The sequence below is a fragment of the Chiloscyllium plagiosum genome, chromosome 29 (genome assembly GCF_004010195.1).
Source record: "Chiloscyllium plagiosum isolate BGI_BamShark_2017 chromosome 29, ASM401019v2, whole genome shotgun sequence".
In the NCBI taxonomy this organism is placed as follows: domain Eukaryota; kingdom Metazoa; phylum Chordata; class Chondrichthyes; order Orectolobiformes; family Hemiscylliidae; genus Chiloscyllium; species Chiloscyllium plagiosum.
In genome coordinates, this window is record NC_057738.1 from 8,942,473 (window position 1) to 8,965,396 (window position 22,924).

A 22,924-nucleotide genomic window follows, 5' to 3' on the forward strand; every position below is an offset into this window, starting at 1 on the left:
CATCTGGATGGGTATATGAATAGGAAATGTTTGGAGGGATATGGGCCGGGTGCTGGCAGGTAGGACTAGATTGGGTTGGGATATCTGGTCAGCATGGACTGAAGGATATGTTTCCATGATGTAAATCTCGATGACTCTAAATCATCCACTTTTTTGTGAATGTATTCAAATAAAGTAACTAATTCAGTCTTTTGCCATCATTTTCCATTTTTATCTTTTTTTTGCTTGTAATTTCATCTGTCTTTTATTTTTGCTTGCTGCACTTCTGCTTTTGTTTACTAATTATGCTTCCTTTGAATCGGAGCTACCTCTTGGGTTCAAACCCACCTCCAGCACAAATATGGAGAAAATGGCTTCCAGGTGCAAGATCCAATGCATGATCGAAATGGGCAGAAGTTCAGGCACAATGGGCCAAACAGCCTAATCCTGCTTCAAATTCTTATCTTCCTAGACTATTTTACTTTGCCCAGAACAGCTAAGCCAGAATAGAAAGTGAAAATTCAAAAACAATACTTCAGTGATTTAGTGAGCAGTTTCTGGAACAAGTTCTATTGGGGGGGGCAGGGGGTGTTTGAAGAGATGGTGGAACTTGACAATATTGATGTATTCCAATACAAACGAGATAGATTTGAAAATAAATTCAACATTTCGTGAGTAGATTGTGATAAACGCCTTGCTCTTCGGAGGAAACCTGCGCCCTTTATTCCTACCACGAGGAGTTTCCTCATATGGTATTTATGTTTTCCCCAACCGACCTGTTCAGGCTCTTATTCGACAATAGAGTAGGTGGGACATGATATTGGATATTGGGACACTATCACCAACTGAAAAATGTGTTGCTGGAAAAGCGCAGCAGGTCAGGCAGTATCCAAGGAGTAGTAGAATCGACGTTTCGGGAATAAGCCCTTCTTCAGAGAGCCGGATGAACTCTTCTTATTTTTTTTTCCGGCGCGCTGCTGGAGAGTCCCTCCCCTCCGAGGGCCGGTGCCTCTTCCCCAGAGAGACCGGGGAGGATTTTGAACTCTTCTTATACTGCCTGCTTTGTTATTGATTAATTATCAATTTCATTAAATCGTGTGACTGCCAGGAAATGGAAAACTGGAGATTTTTTTTCCTCCACGAGCGTTTCCTGATTCTCAATTTGGGCATTTGTTCTGTCCTGTGATTACTAATGTTTCTAAATCGAAATTCCCGTTTATGAGTCTCTCAAACAACCATTACGCCTCCTTATTCCTAAATCACATCAACAATAATAATTTTTCGTCCGTCACCAGCAACGTTTTCCTATTACCCATTGTCCCTCAGAAGATAAAGCACCTGTTCAGGAACCGAGCTGATGTTTTGCCTGGAATGTGTGAAATACAAATTAACCATTTCACGGATGGTGTTTATATCAGAAGTCAGTGGTTCATTTCTGAGCCTGAATGGATTAAACCATCACTAAACAAGTATGGTCAAGGTTATATTTCTTCCAACCCCTCGCTGTCTGATGTTAAAAATTTGTTCAGCGACATTGATTACGTCCAGCGGGTTCAAGAATAACGCCAGCGAATTGATCCTGAGCGGAAAGTGTTAAACTGTTAGAATTGAAAAGCAGTAAGCAGACTCTATACAGATTGCCTATACCGCGTTAGTGCTGGCTCATTGGGAGGGACCAGTGTGGCTTATTGAGGTTTCTCTTCCAGACCCAGGTCGGTCCAAATGCAGGAAGAGCAGATGTACGAAGGGGCTTCCTTCGCCAGACGTTGCCCCCCTCGGGATAGTTAGGTGCTAGCCGAAAGAGAGAGACTCCGAGGAATGCAAGTGATGCGGAGGATCCAGATTGGTTTCTTGGCGATGGTGCTATTAATGGGCTTGAGTTCCTACTGGTTTAATCGGATTCAGTCCGATAGGAAATCGCATAAATCGAAGAAGCGCGGTCGACTCGCACAGCGAGAGCTTTCCAATTGGGAGTCGGTCTGCGAACCTCTCTTCAGGGGGGAGAAACTTTTCCTTTGGAAGGAACAACCCTCGGCGGTCCTCCGGCCCTCGGACGCTGCAGAGCCCGAGGATTACTGCAGTAACCTGGAAGCACAGCTTCACTATTCCCAGAGCCCGCTGACTGCCGAGGAGATCAGCTTTCCCCTGGCCTTTATCATGACGGTGCACAAAGAGTTCGAGACCTTTGAGAGCCTCCTCAAGGCGATTTACCGACCTCACAACCTCTACTGTATCCACGTGGATGAGAAGTCTCCTGCACAGTTCCACTTGAATGTGCAACGCCTGCAGGGCTGTTTCGGTAACGTCTTCCTCGCTACCAGGATGGAGCCCATTATCTACGGAGGGATGTCCCGGTTGGAAGCGGACATCAGGTGCCTGATGGATCTCCTACATCTCCGGACTAACTGGAAGTACGTCCTCAACCTGTGCGGTCAAGACTATCCTCTCAAAACCAACCTGGAGATCATTCGACACCTCAAAACATTTAAAGGCAACAACATTACCCCTGGCGTTTTGCCTCCAAACCACGCCAAAGTCCGCACCAAATTTGCATTCAGGCAGGTGCTGTTACCAAATCGATCCTATGTAGCCAAAACCAAAAAGGAAAAATCCCCACCTCCACACAACATAACTATTTACTTTGGGTCTGCCTACTATGCTTTGACAATCGAATTCGTCAAATTTATTTTTAAGGACCAACGCGCTTTGGATTTGTTAGACTGGTCTAAAGATACTTACAGTCCTGATGAACACTACTGGGTGACACTAAACAGAATACCAGGTATGTACAATATCTTCATTTTCCATACCCACTGTGTGGTAACGGGACTGTACCTTAGATTATGCTTTCAAAGCTTGTTAAAGCAGGGATCTCCCATTTTAGGCCAAACTGATAAAATGGAGTCTTACTGAATGTCAGCCTGTGGAAAGTGCATAGAGATGTTCCAGAAAGCACAAGGCTGAATCATGAAGGTATGTGCATACTAAGGACTGACTGCAAAGTGATGTGGTGAACTGATAAAACTATAAATGCTTGCACAAGCAGTTGCATCTTGCTCTTGCAGAAATCGCACAGTGGAATCATGAGGGTCTGTATGCCAAGAACTAACAGAAAAGGGAAGTGGTTGACTGTTAGAACCAGAAGTATCTGCATGACTGGCAATGAGCACATACACAAGAAGCTTGCATGGACACCGATAACCAAATAAGACATAAAATAAACATGGGTAGAGGGGCAGTAGAATTAGAGGAAAGGGAGAAGTAAACAGGCAGAGTGAAGCTAGGACTTGATAGGTTTGATGCTTTACATGCTAAGCCAATGAAGTAAAAGGGGAGTACTTAACTGTATAACTTGCAATGTAACACACAGATCGGTGTGCCTACTTTGGGTTCCCCACTCTTGCAAGAACGTATGAATAAAAGCTGCTTTGGAATTTGACTCTGATAAAAATTATTTGGCAGTGAGCTTTGTTTTTCCCAAGTCATAGCTCACCGTGGCCCCTCACTCAGAAGATTGTGGATTTAAGTTCCAGCCCAAAGATTTAAGCATATAGTCTTGACTTCATTGCCCTATTAAGAGGGGGATGTGCTGTCCTGACTCTTCCTTTTGGTGTCTGGGTGGGAGGTGAGATGTAATACTGAGATCTGATCCACACTTAGGTGGGCATAAGATGCCGGGATACTTTCAAAGAAGAACAATTCTTCCTGGTGTCCCTGGGAGTTTTTATCACTCCCATCAATTTAACGTCTAGATTATTATCATAGATAATTATTATTTGATTGTGAAAGTATACATGTTGACTGCCATGTTTCCTGTATTATAACATTTATTCTTCAAAATGTATTTCAAAGACTGAAAAGCACATTTTTCTTTATAACTCTTAAGCTCCTTTTATAAATGCATGGAATTCATTTTTTATTTTGCTCCATCTGTTGCATGCTTAGGGGTGCAATGCAAAATGGGACCATGCAGTTTCATTTTGGGTTTGATTGAGTGTGTGGACCTAGTCTGTAAAACTCTATTCTCATTCCTCCCAAAAGACCCTAGGATAGCTGGGGTGGGGTGGAGTGGAAAGAGGAGAAAGGTCACACTGGCAGAGTGTAAGATTGGGCATCATACATGTTTGACAACTTAAATAATACTTTTGCTCTGTTTCTGACATTGCTTGACACTGAAGCCAACATTTAGAAATAAGAATTATATTCTAAGTACTAACATTCTTCAAGTTCACAATATTTTAGAAAGTGAGTGGGTGGAACAAGAACTTTGGCAATGAGCTCATTTGTTTTCTTAACTCAAAACTCAAGCGCAGTCGGTGCTTTCACACAAGACCCTCTTTGTAAGGTTAAATTTTCAAGTTAGTAATTGGATTTACTTGCCAGCTATTAGATATATTCTGGATGAGTTTTAAAAAGCCCTCTAATTCCAGAGTCATGATTCCAAGGTGAACAATGAAAAGGCATAGTAGTATTGTGGTAATTTTACTGGAACCCAAGTTAATGTTTTGGGACACGGTTCAGTAGAATCCAGAAGAAATCTGAAACTGAAAACTGAAATTTTTTTGTTGTAAAAGCCTATCTGCTTTAATATCCTCTTCTGATCTGTCCTAAATGTAATTCCACACCCACAGTAATGTGATTGTTTAACTGCCCTCTGAAATGGTCTTGCAAGTCTCTCAGTTGGATCAAATCTTCATAAATCCTAAAGAAAGGAATGAAACTCGATGGACCACTGGCATCCACCAAGGTGCCTGAAATAATAACAGCAAGCCTAGTCCTGTTAACCCAATAACATCATTGCGAACATTTGACAGATTGTACCAAAACTGGAAAGGCTGTTGCGCAAAGCCTGATATTGTTGTTTGTACAAAATTACACCTTTTCAGACCACACATCTGATGCCAGCACCAAAGATGGTGACAGTGACGTATAGTTGGCAGAATGTTGCTTGTAGAGTCCTCAACATTGGCTTCAGATTCCATGAAGTCTCATGATGACATCTGGTCAAAAATGAGCAAAGCAGTCTTCTGCTGATTAACCATGTTTTGCCTCACCACACTTTCAGTAGGAGTGACTACCGCTAGTCATTGTGGAGATGAAAACCCCTCTTCCCATTGAGAAGTCCTCTACTGTGTTGTGTGGCACTACTACTGTGCTAAATGAAACTTTTTTTTTAACAAATCTGGTAACTCAAAACTGGGCATCCATGAGGCATCATGGGCTATCAGGAGCTGAATTGTTTTCAACAACATGTCCCTGTGTGGCCCAGCATAAATCCCAATCTGCCATTACAGGTGATTACCTCTGGTTCAAACAAGAGTATGGGGTAATAATTAAAACATGCACTAGATTATTGTAATTACTGCCATTCATGTTGGGCTCCTTTCCTACCCCTCTTGCATAGATTTTCTATAAATAAAGTATATTTTATAAACATTTTCCATTCTGCTTCAAACTGAAATGGGCAGACTATCAGAACCATAAACACTTACAGAACTCAAGGAGGCCATTTACCTTGATGGATTACATTGATCTCTTGGTGTTTGGGAGTAACACATATGGAATAGTTACAGCACAAAGCAGGCCTTCCAGCCTATTGTGTCTATGCTGATCATAGCTAATCCCACTTCCATGCTCTTCCTTCACAAGCCCTGAAAATCGTTTCTGTTTTGGTGTTCCTCAGTCTTCCTCAGTCTTGCCTTGATCTGCGTCCACCATACGCTGGAAGTGCATTTCCAAATTCTAGTTAATCTTTGTATAAAAGCTTTGTCATAAGAAATTGGACCAGGACTAGATCGTTTAATCTTGAATGATTTCTCTCCTTCAATAAGATCTCACCTAGTCTGTTTGTGGCCTTCATTTCACTTTTCCTGTCTGCCCCACACCTGCATAAACATTTATTCCCTTGTTGATCAAAAATCTATCTACTTAAAAAAAAAAAGCTTGGTTCTGAGAGCAGAATAAGCACAGCATTAAAAGTATCAAGTGAAATTAGGAAAGCAAAGACAGGATATTAAAACATGGGCAAAGATAACACAAAGTTTTGTATAAATATTGAGGGAATAACCAAAAAGATTAGGTGCCAAGAAATTTCAGAGGTGGAAGATGTGGACATGGTTCTTCTTGAATACCTTGCAAAAGACCTCTCAAAGGGTCTCCTATCCTGGAGAGAAAGGCTTTCACTATTCACCCTATCCATGCCCCCTGTGATTTTATAAGTTTTTTTTTTAAATAAGGTGTTACAATGCAGATGTCAAACCCCTCTGCTAATTAAACTAAAACACTCAGAGAAAATCATCTCGCCTCATAATCTGTTCATGTGAAAGAAAAAAGATCCCTGATGTCTACTGTATAAATAAAAGGTAACAATTTATTTAACCCTAACGGTGAACACTGAACCAAACACACTTCCCCTGAACTAACCACTAGCCCTTAGCTGACCACCATTCTATTACTATTCCGTTCCAGTAACACCACTAATATTAATGGTAAACTAGCCCTTTAATCTCTTAAAGTCCACACAGATGGCCTTCTCTTCTTCCTTCAGTCAGCATTCCCCTTTTTATTTCCCTGGAGCTGCTGTCTTCTCCTGGATCATCCTCTTAATTTTTACAGTGAATATTTTTATCTATCAAATGCCTTAGTACCTTTTTTAAGTAGAGAACTTTTAATGTTAGATGGGCAGTTAGCTCTGAGCAATTTTTAAAATGCCATTCTTTATGAACCCCATTACTCCTGCCATTCATTGGTCCAATGTTGTCAATACAATGAAATTTAAATTCAATTGAACGTAGAACATTACAGTACGGTACAGGCCCTTCAGCCCTCGATGGTCCTACAGGTCAGCGCAACAATCTAAAGCCCATCTAACCTGCACTATTCCATTCTTGTCCATGTGCCTATGCAATGACCATTTAAATGCCCTTAAAGTTGGCGAGTCTACTACTGTTGCAGGCAGTGTGTTCCATGCCTCTACTACTGAGTAAAGAAACTAACTCTGACAGCTGTCCTATAACTATCACCCCTCCATTTTAAAGCTGTCCCCTCATGGTAGCCATCATCATCCAAGGAAAAAGGCTGTCACTGTCCAACCTATCTAATCCTCTGATTATCTTATGTCTCAATTAAGTCACCTCTCAAACAGCCTCAAATCCCTCCGCCTTGCCTCCATACCAGGCAACATCCTAGTAAATCTCCTCTGAACCCTTTCCAAAGCTTCCACACCCTTCCTATATTGCTAAAAATCACAACAGCTTTATTTGGAAGCACTAGCTTTCAGAGCACTGCTCCTTCAGGTAGTTGTGGAGTATAAGATTGTAAGACACAATTTATAGCAAAAGTTTATAGTGCAGTATAACTGAAATTTATATATTGAAAAAGGCCTGGATTGTTTAAGTCTTTCATTATTTAGAATGAACATGTTGGTTTCAGTTCTTTCATATGTAAATCATAGAGCATTTAAAGTTGCATTTTCAAGTGAATTTTAACAATTGGTATCATGTTGGCCCAGATAATGCCTTTAAGATGTGAGCTGCCTATAATGCGGTGACCAGAACTGCATGCAATACTCCAAATGTGGCCGCACCAGAGTTTTGTACAGCTGCAGCGTGATCTCATGGTTCCGAAACTCAATACTTTTACCAATAAAAGCTAACAGACTATATGCCTTGCCACCCCTATCAACCTGGGTGGCAACTTTCAAGGATCTATATACCTGGACACCAAGATCTCTCTCTGCTCATCTACACTACCAAGAATCTACCCATTAGCCCAGTACTCTGCATTCCTTTTGCTCCTTCCAAAGTGAATCACCTCACACTTTTCCACATTAAACTCCATTTGCCACCTCTCAGCCTTGCTCTACAGCTTATCTATGTCTCTGTAACCTACAATATCCTTTGTCATTATCCACAACTCTATCGACCTTCGTGTCATCCGCAAATTTACTAATCCATCCTTCTATGCCCTCATCCAGGTCATTTATAAAAATGACAAGTGGACCGCAAAATCCTAAAGAAATCTTCTTCCCTCCTTCAAGAGGAGGAGTAGAGACAACCCTGGAAACTATAAACCTGTGAGCCTTCCTTCGGTTGAGGGTAAAGTGTTGGAAAGGGTTATAAGAGAGAAGATTTATAATCTTCTCGAAAGGAAGAAGTTGATTAGGGATAATCAATCTGGTTTTGTGAAGGGTCGGTCGTGCCTCACAGGCCTTATTGAGTTCTTTGAGTCGTGGTACTCCACTAGCAACTGAATGCCAGAATGAATATTTCCTATCTGCCACCACTGTCTTCTTTCAGCTAGCTAATTTCTGTTCCAAACCGCTAAATCACCCTCAATCCTATGCCTCCATATTTTGTCCAATAGGCTATCATGGTGAACCTTATCAAACGCCTTACTGAAATCCATATGCACATCAACTGCTTTATCCTCGTCCACCTGTTTGGTCACCTTCTCAAAGAATTCAATAAGGTCTATGAGGCATGACCTACCCTTCACGAAATTGTTGACTATCCTTAATCACCTTCTTTTTCGATAAGATTATAAATCCTATCTCTTTTATAACCCTTTCCAACGCTTTTTGCCCTCAACCAAAGGAAGGCTCACAGGTCTATAATTTCCAGGGTAGTCTCTTCTACTCCTCTTGAACAAGGGAAGAACATTTTGCTATCCTCCAGTCTTCTGGCATTATTCCTGTAGTCAATGATGACATAAAGATCAAAGCAAAAGGCTCTGAAATCTCCTCCCTGGCTTCCTAGAGAATCCTAGGACAAATCCCATCCAGTCCAGGGGACTTATCTATTTTTATACTTTCCAGAATTGCTAACACTTCCTCCTTGTGAACCTCAATCCCATCTAGTCCGGTAGCCTGTATCTCCATATTCTCCTCGACCACATTGCCTTTTAATGTGAATACTGATGAAATGTATTCATTTTGCACTTCCCCTATCTCCTCTGATTCCATGCACAACTTCCATTACTATGCTTGATTGGTCCTAATCTTACTGTAGTCATTCTTTTATTCTTGATATACCTATAGAAAGCCTTAGGGTTTTCCTTGACCTTATTTGCCAACAACTTCTCATGTCCCCTCCTAGCTCTTCTTAGCTCTCCCTTTAGGTCTTTCCTGGCTAACTTGTAACTCTCAAGCGTCTTAACGGAGCCATCATGTCTCATCCTAACACAAGCTGCCTTCTTCCTCTTGACAACTTCCTTAGTAAACCACAGCTCCTGCACTCGACAACTTCCTCCCTGCCTGACGGGTACATACTGATCAAGGACCCGCAGTAGCTGTTCTTTGAATAAGCTCCACATTTCAACTGTGCCCATCTCCTGCAGCTTCCTTCCCCATCCTATACATCCTAAATCTTGCCTAATCTCATTGTAATTGCCTTTCCCCCAGCTATAACTTTTGCCTTTGCAATATTTACCTGTCCCTTTCCATCACTAAACATTAAACGAATTGTGGCCACTATCACCTAAGTGCTCACCTACCTCCAAATCTAACACCTGGCTGGCCTCACCCCTTGTTGGCTTGTCTACATGCTGTCGGGAAACCCTCCTGTACATGTTGGACAAAACTGACCCATCCAAAGTGCTTGAACTGTAGTATTCCCAGTCGATGTTTGGAAAGTTAAAGACCCCACTGTCACTGTCACTCCCATCGAGAATCATTTTTGCTATCCTTTCTTTTACATCTCTGGAACTATTTGGAGGCCTATAGAGAACAACAGAATAACCTTGCCTTTCCTAATCACAGCCCATACTACCTCAGTAGATGAGTCCCCAAACGTCCTTTCTGCAACGGTAATACTGTCCTTGACTAACAGTGCCACTTCACCACCACCACTTTGACTTTTTTCTCTGTTCTTACTGAAACATCTGAATCCTGGAATAACCATTCTTGTCCCTGCTCTCAGTGTCTCTGAAATGGCCACAACATCGAAGTCCCAGGCACCAACTCATACTGCAAGTTCACCCACCTTATTCCAGATGCTCCTGGCGTAGATGTAGCCACACTTCAAACTGACTTCTTACTTGCCGGTGCTTTCTTGCGATCTTGAAATCTTCATTTTGACTTCACTACACTCAACCTCCTGTATACTCTAACTACAATATCCGTTCTCATCCCCCTGCTGAATTAGTTTAAACTCACCCGAAGAACATTAGTAAATTTTATTCCCCCCAGATTATTGGTGGTACTCTGGTTCAAGTGAAGACCATCCTCTTTGTAGAGATCCCACCTACCCCAGAAAGAACTCAAATTATCCAAGAACCCAAAACCCTCCCTCCTGTATCATCCCTGTAGCCACGTGTTCAACTCCTCTCTTTCCCTATTCCTCACCTTGCTAGCACGTGGCACGGGCAACAAACCAGAGATGGCAATTGTTTGTCCTAGCTCTAAGCTTACCCTAACTCCCTGAATTTCTGCCTTAAATCCTCATCTTTCTTCCTACCTATGTCGTTGGTGCCTATGTGGACCGTGACCCTGGGCTGCTCCCGCTCCCCCTCCAGGATCCCTGAAATACGATCAGAGACATCACTAACCTTGGCAATTTCATAACATAGGTGAATTGGCCATGCTAAATTGCCCGTAGTGTTAGGTGAAGGTGAAGGAGTAAGTGTAGGGGAATGGGTCTGGGTTGGTTGCTCTTCAGAGATTCGAGGAGAAAGTGAGGTCTGCAGATACTGGAGATCAGAGCTGAAAATGTGTTGCTGGAAAAGCGCAGCAGGTCAGGCAGCATCCAGGGAACAGGAGAATCGACGTTTTGGGCATAAGCCCTTCTTCAAGGGTACAGGAGAATCGACGTTTCGGGCATAAGCCCTTCTTCAGGAATCCTGAAGAAGGGCTTATGCCCGAAACGTCGATTCTCCTGTTCCCTGGATGCTGCCTGACCTGCTGCGCTTTTTCAGCTTCGGAGATTCGGTGTGAATTTGTTGGGCCGAAGGGCCTGTTTCCACACTAAATAATCTAATCTTCCCCCACCCCCATTAAAAAAAACGAACCATCATAATGGAAGGATGGCTTTGTTTTTTTTTCTCTCTGTAAATCTTAGCTCCATTATTACGGACGGCATGTCAGTAATCTAAAGTTACAATCAGTTATGTACCAGTTCTATCTGATCTATACCTAGTTATTTTAAGTCTGTGGTAGTACATCTGCAATAACACTTCTGACCTGCAACATGTACAATTTGTAAGTTAAAAGCCTGTAACATCAGACTCCATTGAAATAGCCTCTAATTTTTTTTGTCTTCAATCTATCCAAAAAAAGAGGGTTGTGGTTGGGATACACAATTTTTAACGGTGGAATATTTTCTTTGAGTATTGAGAAATAACCAATTGGCCTTTCAATTATGTCACTATCTCCTGCATCAATTGCTGGTGTTGATAGCAACTTTAAAGGGTTTTACGTTTGTGGCTAAAACTGGTGTAGTATTCAGTATAACTTTTTAAAATTTTCACATGTCTCTTGGTAGTGTTCTTTCCACCAAAATTGTGTTTTTCAGCAAATCTGTTAGCTGACGCTTCTACCAAACATTCAGTTCTAAATGTCAAAGCACCTCTTTTGAGGATGGTTATGGAAATTCCTCGATGGCCTTTGGCTTCAACTTCTTCAGGATCATCCTTCCACACCTGACGTTATGTCCAAAGAACATCACCTCTGCCTTCACAAATTCAATTTTTGCTAAATTTATAACCAGTTTTGTCTTCCATAATCTTTCCAAGAGCTCTGCCAAGTGTACCACGTGATCTTGCCATAAATGGTTCAAGATCACTAGGTCATCTGGGCGGCACGGTGGCACAGTGGTTAGCACTGCTGCCTTACAGCGCCAGAGACCCGGGTTCAATTCCCACCTCAGGCGACTGACTGTGGAGTTTGCGCATCATCTATTGCATCCTCTGCACCCGATGTGGCCTCCTCTATATTGGGGAGACAGGCCGGCTACTTGCGGAGCGTTTCAGAGAACACCTCTGGGACACCCGGACCAACCAACCCAACCACCCTGTAGCTCAACATTTCAATTCCCCCTCCCACTCCAAGGATATGCAGGTCTTTGGACTCCTCCATCGTCAGACCAGACCTTTCACCCTCACCTTGACCTCTTTCCACCTATCACATTTCCGGCGCCCCTCCCCCAGGTCCCTCCTCCCTACCTTTTATCTTAGCCTGCTGGACAAACTTTCCTCATTCCTGAAGAAGGGCTTATGCCCGAAACGTCGATTCTCCTGTTCCCTGGATGCTGCCTGACCTGCTGTGCTTTTCCAGCAACACATTTCCAGCTCTAAATTATTTCCAGTGTGATCTAAGTTTTTTGTTTTGTCGTGGAGGATCTCCTCCTCTTCCAATTTCTCTCCCTCCTGGAATGAAATTCCTGTCAGAAGCTAAATTCCAACTTGTGTACCAATGCATGTTCATCTGCCATCTTTGCTGCTCTTCTCATGTCTTGGAAGTCCTGTTCATCCACAATTCTTATCTCTGGAAGTGACTTTAAACTCCTCCAGCAGAATAATCTGAGTGCCTCTCTATTTTTAAGGCCCACACCCATCTATCGAAATTACTGATTAATTCTTTCAAGTTCAACAGAAGTCTGACCTGGTTCCTTCTTTGTTTCTGAATCGCTGTCTATACACTTCTGGTACTAATTCATATGCACTCAAAATAGCCTGTTTGAGATCTGCATAATCTCTTGACCCCTCACTTGACAGCGCTGCAAACACCTCACTAGTCCTGCCTACCAGCTTAGTCTAAATTAACATTACCCACAAGTTCTCTGGCCAATCTATCTGCCAAGCCAATTTTTCAAATGAAATAAAGTCTTTACCTTTTTTCATTGAAATGTGGTAGTGTTTTAATGTATTTGCATATATCCCATCTTCTCCCTTCATCTCCTTTTTTAAATTGACTTTCCTGACTACTTTACAACTTCTGAAGTTCAAACTTTGTTTTTGCCTTTTTGCTCAGCTAAGAATCTTCCCTTGCTTTCCATATCCTCTGCTTTTAAATATAATTAAAACCATTTTGCTTCCTGTTTTCTTTTCCTTCTTTTTGCCTCTAACTCCAGCTGTTTCACTTTCTCAGATTCTGAATTTTCCAGCACATTTTAAATGTCAAGCTACTATGTATGTCTTCAGCAACCCCAACCCCAACTTGTCTGTCAATTCCAGCAGCTTTTCCTTGCTTACCTTTTGTAAAGCTCCCAAAGTCACTACGTGTGTGTGTGGCGGTGTCCGGGGAGCAGGCGAATCCATGTTTCAGGTGAAAGCCTGTCATCAGGAAATCACATTATTCCTGATGGAAGGCTTATGCCCAAAACACCGTTTCTCCTGCTCCTTAAATGCTGCCTGACCTGTGCATGTCCAGCACCACACTCTCCACTCTGATCTCCATTTATGTAACATGAGCATTAACAAACTAAACACACTTTCCCCTAACCGATCACACATCTATTAGTATTCTGTTTCAGTAACACACATAATAATAATAATAATAATAATTGCTAATAAATTAGCACTTAATTTCTTTAAGTCCACACAGATGGTCTTCTCTTCTTCCTTCAGCCTTTTGTCCTTTTCTCTTTTATTCCCCCCCCCGAATCTGCTGTCTCTTCCTGGGCTGTCGTCATTTTTACTGTGACTATTTTTAGCTATCAGATGCCTTGGTACCTTTTTAAATAAATGGTGCTGCCTTAGAGATTTATTTTTGAGAGCTTTAATATTAGATGGGCAGTTAGCTCTGAGCAATTTTCAAAAGTCCCTCCTTTATAAATCCCATTACTCTTGTCATCTCATTGGTCCAATGTTGCCAATTCAATCAAATTTAAATTCAGTTGGTTTTTGGTGTCCTGGGTATATTTTAAATTGATTTGGTTAAATTCAACTCTTAATTTCAAAATAGTAATCCAACCCAAGCTAATGTTAACCCTACTGCCAATTATTACATTCAATTCTTAGTACTCTGACCGTCAACTAGAGAATGTGGCGCTGGAAAAGCACAGCAGGTGAAGCAGCATCCGAGGAGCAGGAGAATCGATGATTTGGGCATGAGTTCTTCGTCAGGAATAACGTGATTCTCTGATGAAGGGCTAACAACCAAAACGTCAACTCTTCTGCTGCTCGGATGCTGTCTGACCAGCTGCACTTTTCCAGCGCCACACTCTCGCGCTGATCTCCAGCATCTGCAGTCCTCACTTTCTCAGACTGACAGCAAATCTCACACACGTGCTGTATGAAATCGCTCTGTTGGAAAAATGCCCTCTCTTAAAGGGACCGTACACGCTTTGGATTTCGTAACAAAGCTCACCCCTCAGCCAGTGGGGGGAAAAGGCCCCAGCATATTCAACCTCTCCATATTAGCTCAAATCCTCCAATCCTGGCATCATCCCTTGTAAATCTTTTCTGAACTCTCTTCAATTTTAACATCTTCCCTATATTAGGGAGACCAGTATTCTAAAAGTGGCTTCACCAGTTTCCTGTACAGTTGCAACATGACATCTCAACTCCTGTACTCCAATGTATTGACCAATAAAGACAAGCGTGCCACACTTTTGCCACCTGTCTACCTGCAGCTCCACTTTTAATGAGCTATGGACTTGCATCCTTAAGTCTCTTTGTCCAGCAACACCTCTCAGGGAAATAAGGTTTTATATTCCATCTTTATTTTAAGAGTTTAGATTTTGAACAAGTGGCGAGTGTCTGGTCTGGTCTGGTCTGTCTGAAGGGGTTTAAGGATTAACTAGTTAAGTATAGTGATTTTCTTTCCAATAGTGAAACAAAAAACTGTTTTCTCTCTTCCACAATCTAATTAGACAAAACACAATTCCTTTGTGCAAGCATGTACAAGGAAAACACAACCATCCCACTGAGGGTTGTGGAGAAATAATTTCCAAACATTCCAGGGTTGGTACCATTAACTAATCACATGGTTCTACTCACACTACTCTAATATACTACTCAATCATAATTTACTTGACCTGAATTATTATATCACTACTTAAGGTTCTGGCTATATTCATGTAATCATTTAACCTCTCTTTTGCCATCCAGATAGTGATAACCTACTGGTCTTAAAAACAGAAATTGCTGGAAAAGTTCAGCAGGTCTGGCAGCATCTGTGGAGAGAAATCAGTTAATGTTTCTGGTCAAGTGGCCCTTCCTCAGAACAGATCTGGTCTTAACTAGTTTTAGCAGCTTGTGTCGGAAATGTTTCCAAACCTTGCTTATGTTCCCATTTCAATTCCCCCTGTAGGCATTGGCAAAGCCCAATGAAGCCGTAATACGTTTTGAGAACTGCTCCTGTTGCTTCAGATCGGCAATCTTTTGGATATTGAGAGGAATTCTAAACTATCATCCTCTGATAGCAACACAAATAAATAGCAGAATAACTCCAGGAGCTGTTGTGGTTCCCTGCTCATAATTCCTAGCCAAGTTATTCATTCTCCAGTAGCCAATGCCATCAGTGATTTCTTGCTGCTGCTTCACTTTCCCATTGTAGCACAAGTATTTTTGAGGTCACTATGTACCTTTTTTGTGATGATCTATGTGTGGCTGTTGATGTGGCTAATTAAACCATTTTGCTAAGAGTGTGGTCTGTGGAAAACTTTATTACCCTACTGACTTTCCAAGTAGATGGAAGTTTCCAATTGTAAAGGAGTGATCCACCTGGATGCAGAAATCTACATTAGTCACACATCCAGATTACCAGAAGTGTTTCAAGACTTGTTTTTTTTTTTAAATTCTCTGGCATATTTCTGATCTCTTAACCCCCAGTTGCACTTCCCTGGTCATTTTATGTGTCCACCCAGGTAGCACTGTTATTAACATTCTATAAGTTTTAGGACAGAATTGGTATTAAATCCAAAACATCATCTGTTACTTCAAATGTGACCGTGGTAAATAATAATCATATACTAATAACCTGAGCTCCCCTATCCTCACTATTCCATTTGGTGTTAGATTTACAATTGTCAGGTTGCGTGGGGTTCTGAGAGAACCAAGATGATGATATATCCTTACAGTCCTGTTGATGTATTACATGTTTTCGGAGTCCTTGGCAATACTACCCCTTTATATCCTCAATTAATAAACCTAACTGATTTAAGACAAGTCTTTAAGATTTAAATTAATTAGTCATGTTATTTTTCTGCCTGGGTCTGAAGACTGGGTTATCACCTTGTCTGAAAATCAAGATCTGCTCTCCAGTTTCTCCTCATTGCAGTTAGACATACTGCACCAGGTCTTTCTGGGCTGCCCACCTCTGCCAATCTAATCACACTCCCTTGGCTACTCCCTGAAACCTTCAGCATACCCTCCTTCCATTTGCAGATCTTTTACTGCTGCTACAAACTCCTGTCCTTCATTGTTGATCATATCCACTAAAGCCTTAACTGGCTATTTTCCAACTGTTTGGATGTATCAATGTTAAATATTCACCCTTGTCTCGAATTTTTAAGAACACTTCATCAGTATGGATCAAGAATATACAAACATTTGGTCTTTTTGTGTAAATGCAAAAATGTATTTTTTTTTTTGGAGATCCTGATTCCTAGAATCTTGGCAATGCTGTAATAGCAAGGTCAACGCAATTTAATAATATTTAAATAATTTTAAAGTCTCATGTTGCTTTAAGTTCTGAATAAAGTATTTGGCATTTTTTAGGGGGGACAAAAGACTGCTTAATGACTTGTCAGAAGTGCCTGTCCAAAAATTTAGTTTTATCCCACATTGACATTCTTATACAACAGAAGGGGGGGGACTTTAAATCCAATGGAATCTCACTTGAGCGGTTTAACTAGCATTGGAGGTTGTGGTTCTGACTTTGCCTGTATATTTTCCACATACTTCCTACACTGCTTGCCTTTACCCAATAGGATAGCATTTATTTCCTTGATCTGTTAATGTCATTGAACTTCAATCACTTTCTAAATCATAAATATAGATGCACATGATTGAAATCTGTTCCTCCATGCAATGTTTCCCATCCTTTTGAACAAGTCTATTTTTAAATAACTGTCCATTGCGAAAACTGAGTACTGCTGGATGTTGACTTTGATATTAGCATTGCCAAGATGCTAAGCATCAGGATCTCCAAAAATACTACGTACATTTTCACAAAAAGACCAAATGTTTGCATATTCTTGGAAATTACTGCAATAGTGAGGAAGGATATTAGCTCCAGTATAGAGGAACCTACTGGAGTAGAGCTGAGAAACTGTAATGGTATCATTGGGGAAGGCATTAAACATGAATTAAAAGATGTAAGCAATAAAAGCTCAGTTGTGATTGTGGGTGACTTTAATATACATGTAGATTGGGCAAATCAGTAACGATAGCACAGAGGAGTAATTCCTGGAATTTGTAAGAGATGTTTTCTCGATCAATACATTAGGGAACCAACTAGACAACAGGCCATCCTGAACTAAGCAGAATAAAATAATTGACAATTATCTATGCAAGAGAATGGCCATAATATGATAATTAATCATACCATTGTAGTTCCCTTTTAAGTTACTTAAAAGGAAATGGGAACTGAAATTGTTTTCTGCTTCATGTTTCTCAGCTCTACTCCAGAAGGTTTCTCTGTACTGGAGCTAATATCCTTCCTCACTATTGCATTAATTTTGACTTTTTAACTAGCAATGTTATCCCACGACCTTTTTATTCTTTTACTCCCTGGATGTTCAGACCCTATCTCTGGTCACCCTGCAACCAGTCTTCATTTATCTCAAACGTATCATACTGGTTTCTCTGTGACTAATCCACTTCCTTAGTCTTTTTCACGTTTTGTAGATCCATTGGCATTACTTTACACTAACTTGTTTTAATTGTAGCCCTTAGATTCTCTGCCTATCAGGTTTCTTTTCTCATAATTCTGTCTTTTTGTTTTTGCCTTTGTTACCCTCGCTTCTGTCTCCTCATGTAGTTCTCAACCCCCGACCCTTTAGATTAAACTCTTCCCAACTACACTAGCAAATACTAACCCGAGGGCGACAATTCCAGTCTTGCCTGGATGCAACCTGTCTGGTTTGTATTGCCTCACTTCCTTGGAACTGGTCCCAAAACCTCAGATATTTGAAACCCTGCCCTTAGCACCATATCTCCAGCCACCTGCTCATGTGCTTTTGCCTGCTATTTCTATTCTGACTAGCATGTGTCACTGTAGCAATTCTGAGATCACTACGTTTTTGAGGTCCTACTTTTAACTTGCTTTCCAAGTCCCCACCTTCTACTTCTGGGACCTCTTCCTTTTTAAAGAAAACCCATTCCCTCCTTGCCTGTGGAATGAACACCAGCTATAATCCTCTCAGCCGAGTGGATGCTATTGTGTTCTGTCACTACTCCAGCTCCAAAACTCTGTTTCAGGAGCTGTTGCTGGAGATGCTTCCTTCACTTATCTGGTACTGGACACTACAAGTATACCCATCTCTCGTAAGAGCAGGAGCAGCACATCTTGGCATAAGCTATCATTTGACTTTCCCCTCTAAATAAACCCTTGCATTGCTCCTGATGTTTAAAGGCAGTTAATTGCTCCCGAGCCCTTCTCTGTGATCTTACAAACTAAAGGAGTAAAAATCTCACCTGACTGTAAACTCAACCAGCTGCTTTCTTTTTTTCAAAATATAATATACTTATAAATCATCCATAGGTACATAGGTTCTAAATCATCTTGGTAGTTGTATAGAGAAACAAAAACATTGAAATTTTAACATTTCTCAGTTTCTCTAGAGTTTGCTGAGGAAAAAAAAAACATTTCTGACTTATGCAAGAAACTATTTGTTCCTTTTTGAGGCAGCAAGAGGGTCTGACAACTAAAGGGACCCTCGCTAAACTTTGGCAGAAAGACCTCGACAGGGATTGCCACCACTACACCTTGACAGCAGCTGCCCCAATCGCTCTGTTGCTCAGCTTGGAATGTGCCAAGTCTGCAGCACTTGGTTGAGGTCAACCCTTTACTCTGGAAGACAAAATTTCAGACAGGCCGAGTGTCTTTTACAGAGTTGATAGTCCTCCAGGTGCAGTTGTTGGTTATTTGTTTGTCTTTAGTGTGCGCTGTGGGGAATGGACCATAGACCATAGTGCTCCATCACTGAGATCCTTAGGAGTAACCTGGGCACAAAACAACTGTATCTCTCTTCAGACCTCGTTGTAAAGGCACATTCCAGAAGAAGATATGTGAAAGTCTCTTTTCCAATGCAGCTAGTTCAAGGGCACCATGTGGTGCTGCAGCGAAACCAAATGTGTATGAAGGATTTGACTGGCAATGCCCTTCTCACCACGGCCAAGTGATGTCTTGGTGCTTGTTGGAAAATTCTGATGATGCATTTTGCCAAATGATTTTGACAGTCTGCTGAGGAATCTTCCAACAGGATCCACCACTTCCTTTTTCTGCAGAGTTTTGGATGTTATGCAATGAGCATTGCCTGATGGACTTGTTTCTCCTTTGCAAATTTTTCCACAAAGGACAGATTGCATGTATGAAATAGTCTAACAACTTGCAGTATTCCACAGCAGCTAGGCCTGGTCCATCCTTCATATAACACTGGGGACAGATAGAATCTTATAGTGATACTTGGTGTTTGCATACCAAGAGACTGCACACAGCTTGCTGCAGCTGCACACAAAGGTGGCCATCAGGATGAAAGCAGCATTGGGTACTTCCTTCCCATAAGCTCAGTGCTCCCAGCTGTCCAGTTTCTGACTCCTCATGGTGATGCACTCCTCCATTTATGTTTTGGCGCACACTCTGGACCCTCCAAGTTTATTCCCAACACCTTCAGATAATCTGCCCTGACAGTGAAGGGGATAACTGATCAGTTGGTCATGTTTCCAAAGAACATAGCCTCACATTTGCCTTTGTTTTTACCTAGTCAAGGTAAACCATGACTGCAGATGCTGGAAGTCAGATTCCAGATTAGTGGTGCTGGAAAAGCACAGCAGTTCAGGCAGCATCCAAGGAACAGTAAAATCAACGTTTTGGGCAAAAGCCCTTCAGGAATACAGGCAGAGTGCTAGAAGGGTGGAGAGATAAATAACGGGTGGATGGGGGTGGGATGAAGATGATAGGTCAGAGAGGAGGGTGGAGTGGATCGGTGGAAAAGAAGATAGGTCGGTAGGACAAGTCATGGGGACAGTGCTGAGCCGGAAGTTTGGAACTGGGGCGAGGTAGGGGAAGGGGAAATGAGGAAACTGTTGAAGTCCACATTGATGCCCTGGGGTTGAAGTGTTCTGAGGCGGAAGATTAGGCGTTCTTCCTCCAGGCGTCGGGTGGTGAGGGAGTGGTGGTGAAGGAGACCTAGGGCCTCCATGTTCTCGGCAGAATGGGAGGGGGAGTTGAAATGTTGGGCCACAGGGCGGTGTGGGTATCCCAGAGATGTTCCCTAAAGCGCTCTGCTAGGTGTCCAGTCTCCCCAGTGTAGAGGAGACCGCAATGGATACAATAAATGATATTGGTGGATGTGCAGGTAAAACTTTGGATGTGGAAGGCTCCTTTTAGGGCCTTGGATGGAGGTGAGGGAGGAGGTGTGGGCACAGGTTTTGCAATTCCTGCGGTGGTAGGGGAAGGTGCCATGACGGGAGGTTGGGTTGTAGGGGGGGTGGACCTGACCAGGTAGTCACGGAGGGAACGGCCTTTTTGGAAGATGGAAAGGGAAATATATCCCTGGTGGTGGGGTCTGTTTGGAGGTGGCGGAAATGTCAGCAGATGATTTGGTTTATGTGAAGGTTGGTAGGGTGGAAGGTGAGCACCGGGGCGTTCTGTCCTTGTTACGGTTGGATGGGTGGGGTCTGAGGGCGGAGGTGCGCGACATGGACGAGATGCGTTGGAGGGCATCTTTAACGATGTGGGAAGGGAAATTGCGGTCTCTAAAGAAGGAGGCCTTCTGTGGTGGAACTGGTCCTCCTGGGAGCAGATATGGCGGAGGTGGAGGAATTGGGAATACGGGATGGTATTTTTTTTTGCAGGAGGAAGGGGGGGAAGAGGTGTAATCCAGGTAGCTGTGGGAGTCGGTGGGTTTGTTTTTTTTAAAAAAAAAAAAAAATGTCGGTGTCCAGTCGGTCATCATTAATGGAGATGGAGAGATCCAGGAAGGGGAGGTAGGTGTCCCAGATGGTCCAGGTAAATTTAAGGTCCGGATGGAATGTGTTGAAGTTGATGATGAATTGCTCAACCCCCTCGCAGGAGCATGAAGTGGTGTCAATGCAGTCATCAATGTAACGGAGGAAGAGGTGGGGAGTGGTGCCAGTGTAATGACGGAAGATCGACTGTTCTACATAGCCAACAAAGAGAAAGGCATAGCTGGGGCCCATACGGGTGCCCATGGCTACCCCTTTGGTCTGGAGGAAGTGGGAGAATTCAAAGGAGAAATTAAGGGTGAGGACCAGTTCAGCCAAATGAATGAGTGCGTCGGTGGAAGGGTACTGTTGGGGACATCGGGAGAGGAAGAAACTGAGGGCTTGGAGGCCCTGGTCATGGCGGATGGAGGTGTAGAGGGATTGGATATCCATGGTAAAGATGAGGCATTGGGGGCTGGGGAAACGGAAGTCTTGGAGGAGGTGGAGGGCATGGGTGGCGTCTCGAACGTATATGGGGAGTTCCTGGACTAATGTGGATAGGACAGTGTCGATCAGAAATGTGATCAGTGGGGCAGGAGCATGCTGAGACCATGAGTCGGCCAGGGTGGTCAAGCTTGTGGATCTTGGGAAGGAGGTAGAACCGGGCAGTGTGGGGTTCCCAGATTGAGGTTGGAAGTTGAGTAGGAAATCTCCTGAGGTGATGAGGTTCTGTATGGTCTGGGAGATGGTTTAGTGATGGGGGGGTAAGGTCATGGTCGAGGGGGCGGTAGGGGGAGGTGTCCTCGAGTTGGCGTCTGGCTTCAGCGGTGTAGAGGTCAGTGCCCCAGACTTTATAAAAAATCTTAAAGTAAGGGAACACTTGGGAAGCAGCGATCATAATATGGTAGAGTTCAGTCTGCAGTTTGAAAGAGAGAAGGCAAAATCGGATGTAATGGTGTTACTGTTAAATAAAGGTAATTATGAGGGCATGAGACAGGAACTGACGAAAATAGACTGGAAGCAGAGCCTAGCAGGGAAGACAGTAGAGCAAAAATGGCAGGATTTTGTGGGTAAAATTGAGGACATTGTACAGAGGTTCATCCCCAAGAAGAGAGAGATTATCCGGGGAGGAATTAGACAGCCATGGCTGACAAAGGAAGTCAGGAAATCTAACAAAGAAAAAGAGAGATCCTATAAAGTGGCCAAGAGCACTGGGAAATCAGAAGATTGGGAAGGCTACAAAACAAACAGAGGATAACAGAGAGAAATAAGGAAGGAGAGGATCAAATATGAAGGTAGGATAGCCAGTAATATTAGAAATGATAATAAAAGTTTCTTTCAATACATAAGAAACAAATGACAGGCAAGAGTAGACATTGGGCCACTTCAAACTGATGCTGGAAGCCTAGTGATGGGAGATAAGGAAATAGCAGGAGAACTTAATAAGTACTTTGCATCAGTCTTCACAGTGGAAGATGAGTAATATCCCAACAATTAAAGGGAGTCAGGGGGCTGAATTGAGTATGGTTGCCATGACAAAAGAGAGTGCTAGAAAAGCTAAAAGGTCTTAAAATTGATAAATCTCCTGGCCCCGATGGGCTACATCCTAGAGTTCTGAGGGAGGTGGCTGAGGAAATAGCGGAGGTGTTGGTTGAGATCTTTCAAAAGTCACTGGAGTCAGGGAAAGTCCCGGATGATTGGAAGATCGCTGTTGTAATCCCCTTGTTCAAGAAAGGATCAAGGCAAAAGATGGAAAATTATAGGCCAATTAGCCTAACCTCGGTTGTTGTTAAAATTCTAGAATCCATCATTGAGGTTTCTAAATTCTTGGAAGAGCAGGGTCGGATTAGAACAAGTCAACATGGATTTAGTAAGGGGAGGTCATGCCTGACAAACC

At 42.5% G+C, this 22,924-nt stretch overlaps 1 protein-coding gene across 3 annotated transcripts in view; it reads left to right on the forward strand.

Annotated features, from left to right (window-relative positions):
* The first annotated feature begins 1,061 nt into the window (after window positions 1-1,061).
* LOC122564360 (N-acetyllactosaminide beta-1,6-N-acetylglucosaminyl-transferase-like) overlaps window positions 1,062-22,924 on the forward strand; it is a 55,494-nt gene continuing 33,631 nt past the window's right edge. For 2 of the 3 annotated variants that reach the window (XM_043719116.1, XM_043719117.1), the window contains exon 1: window positions 1,062-2,761. In XM_043719116.1, the coding sequence (XP_043575051.1) occupies window positions 1,798-2,761 (964 nt within the window). In that variant the 5' untranslated portion in view covers window positions 1,062-1,797. Of the gene's footprint in view, window positions 2,762-2,863; window positions 3,412-22,924 lie in introns of those variants that run through there. The other variant, XM_043719118.1, reaches the window with a different exon arrangement.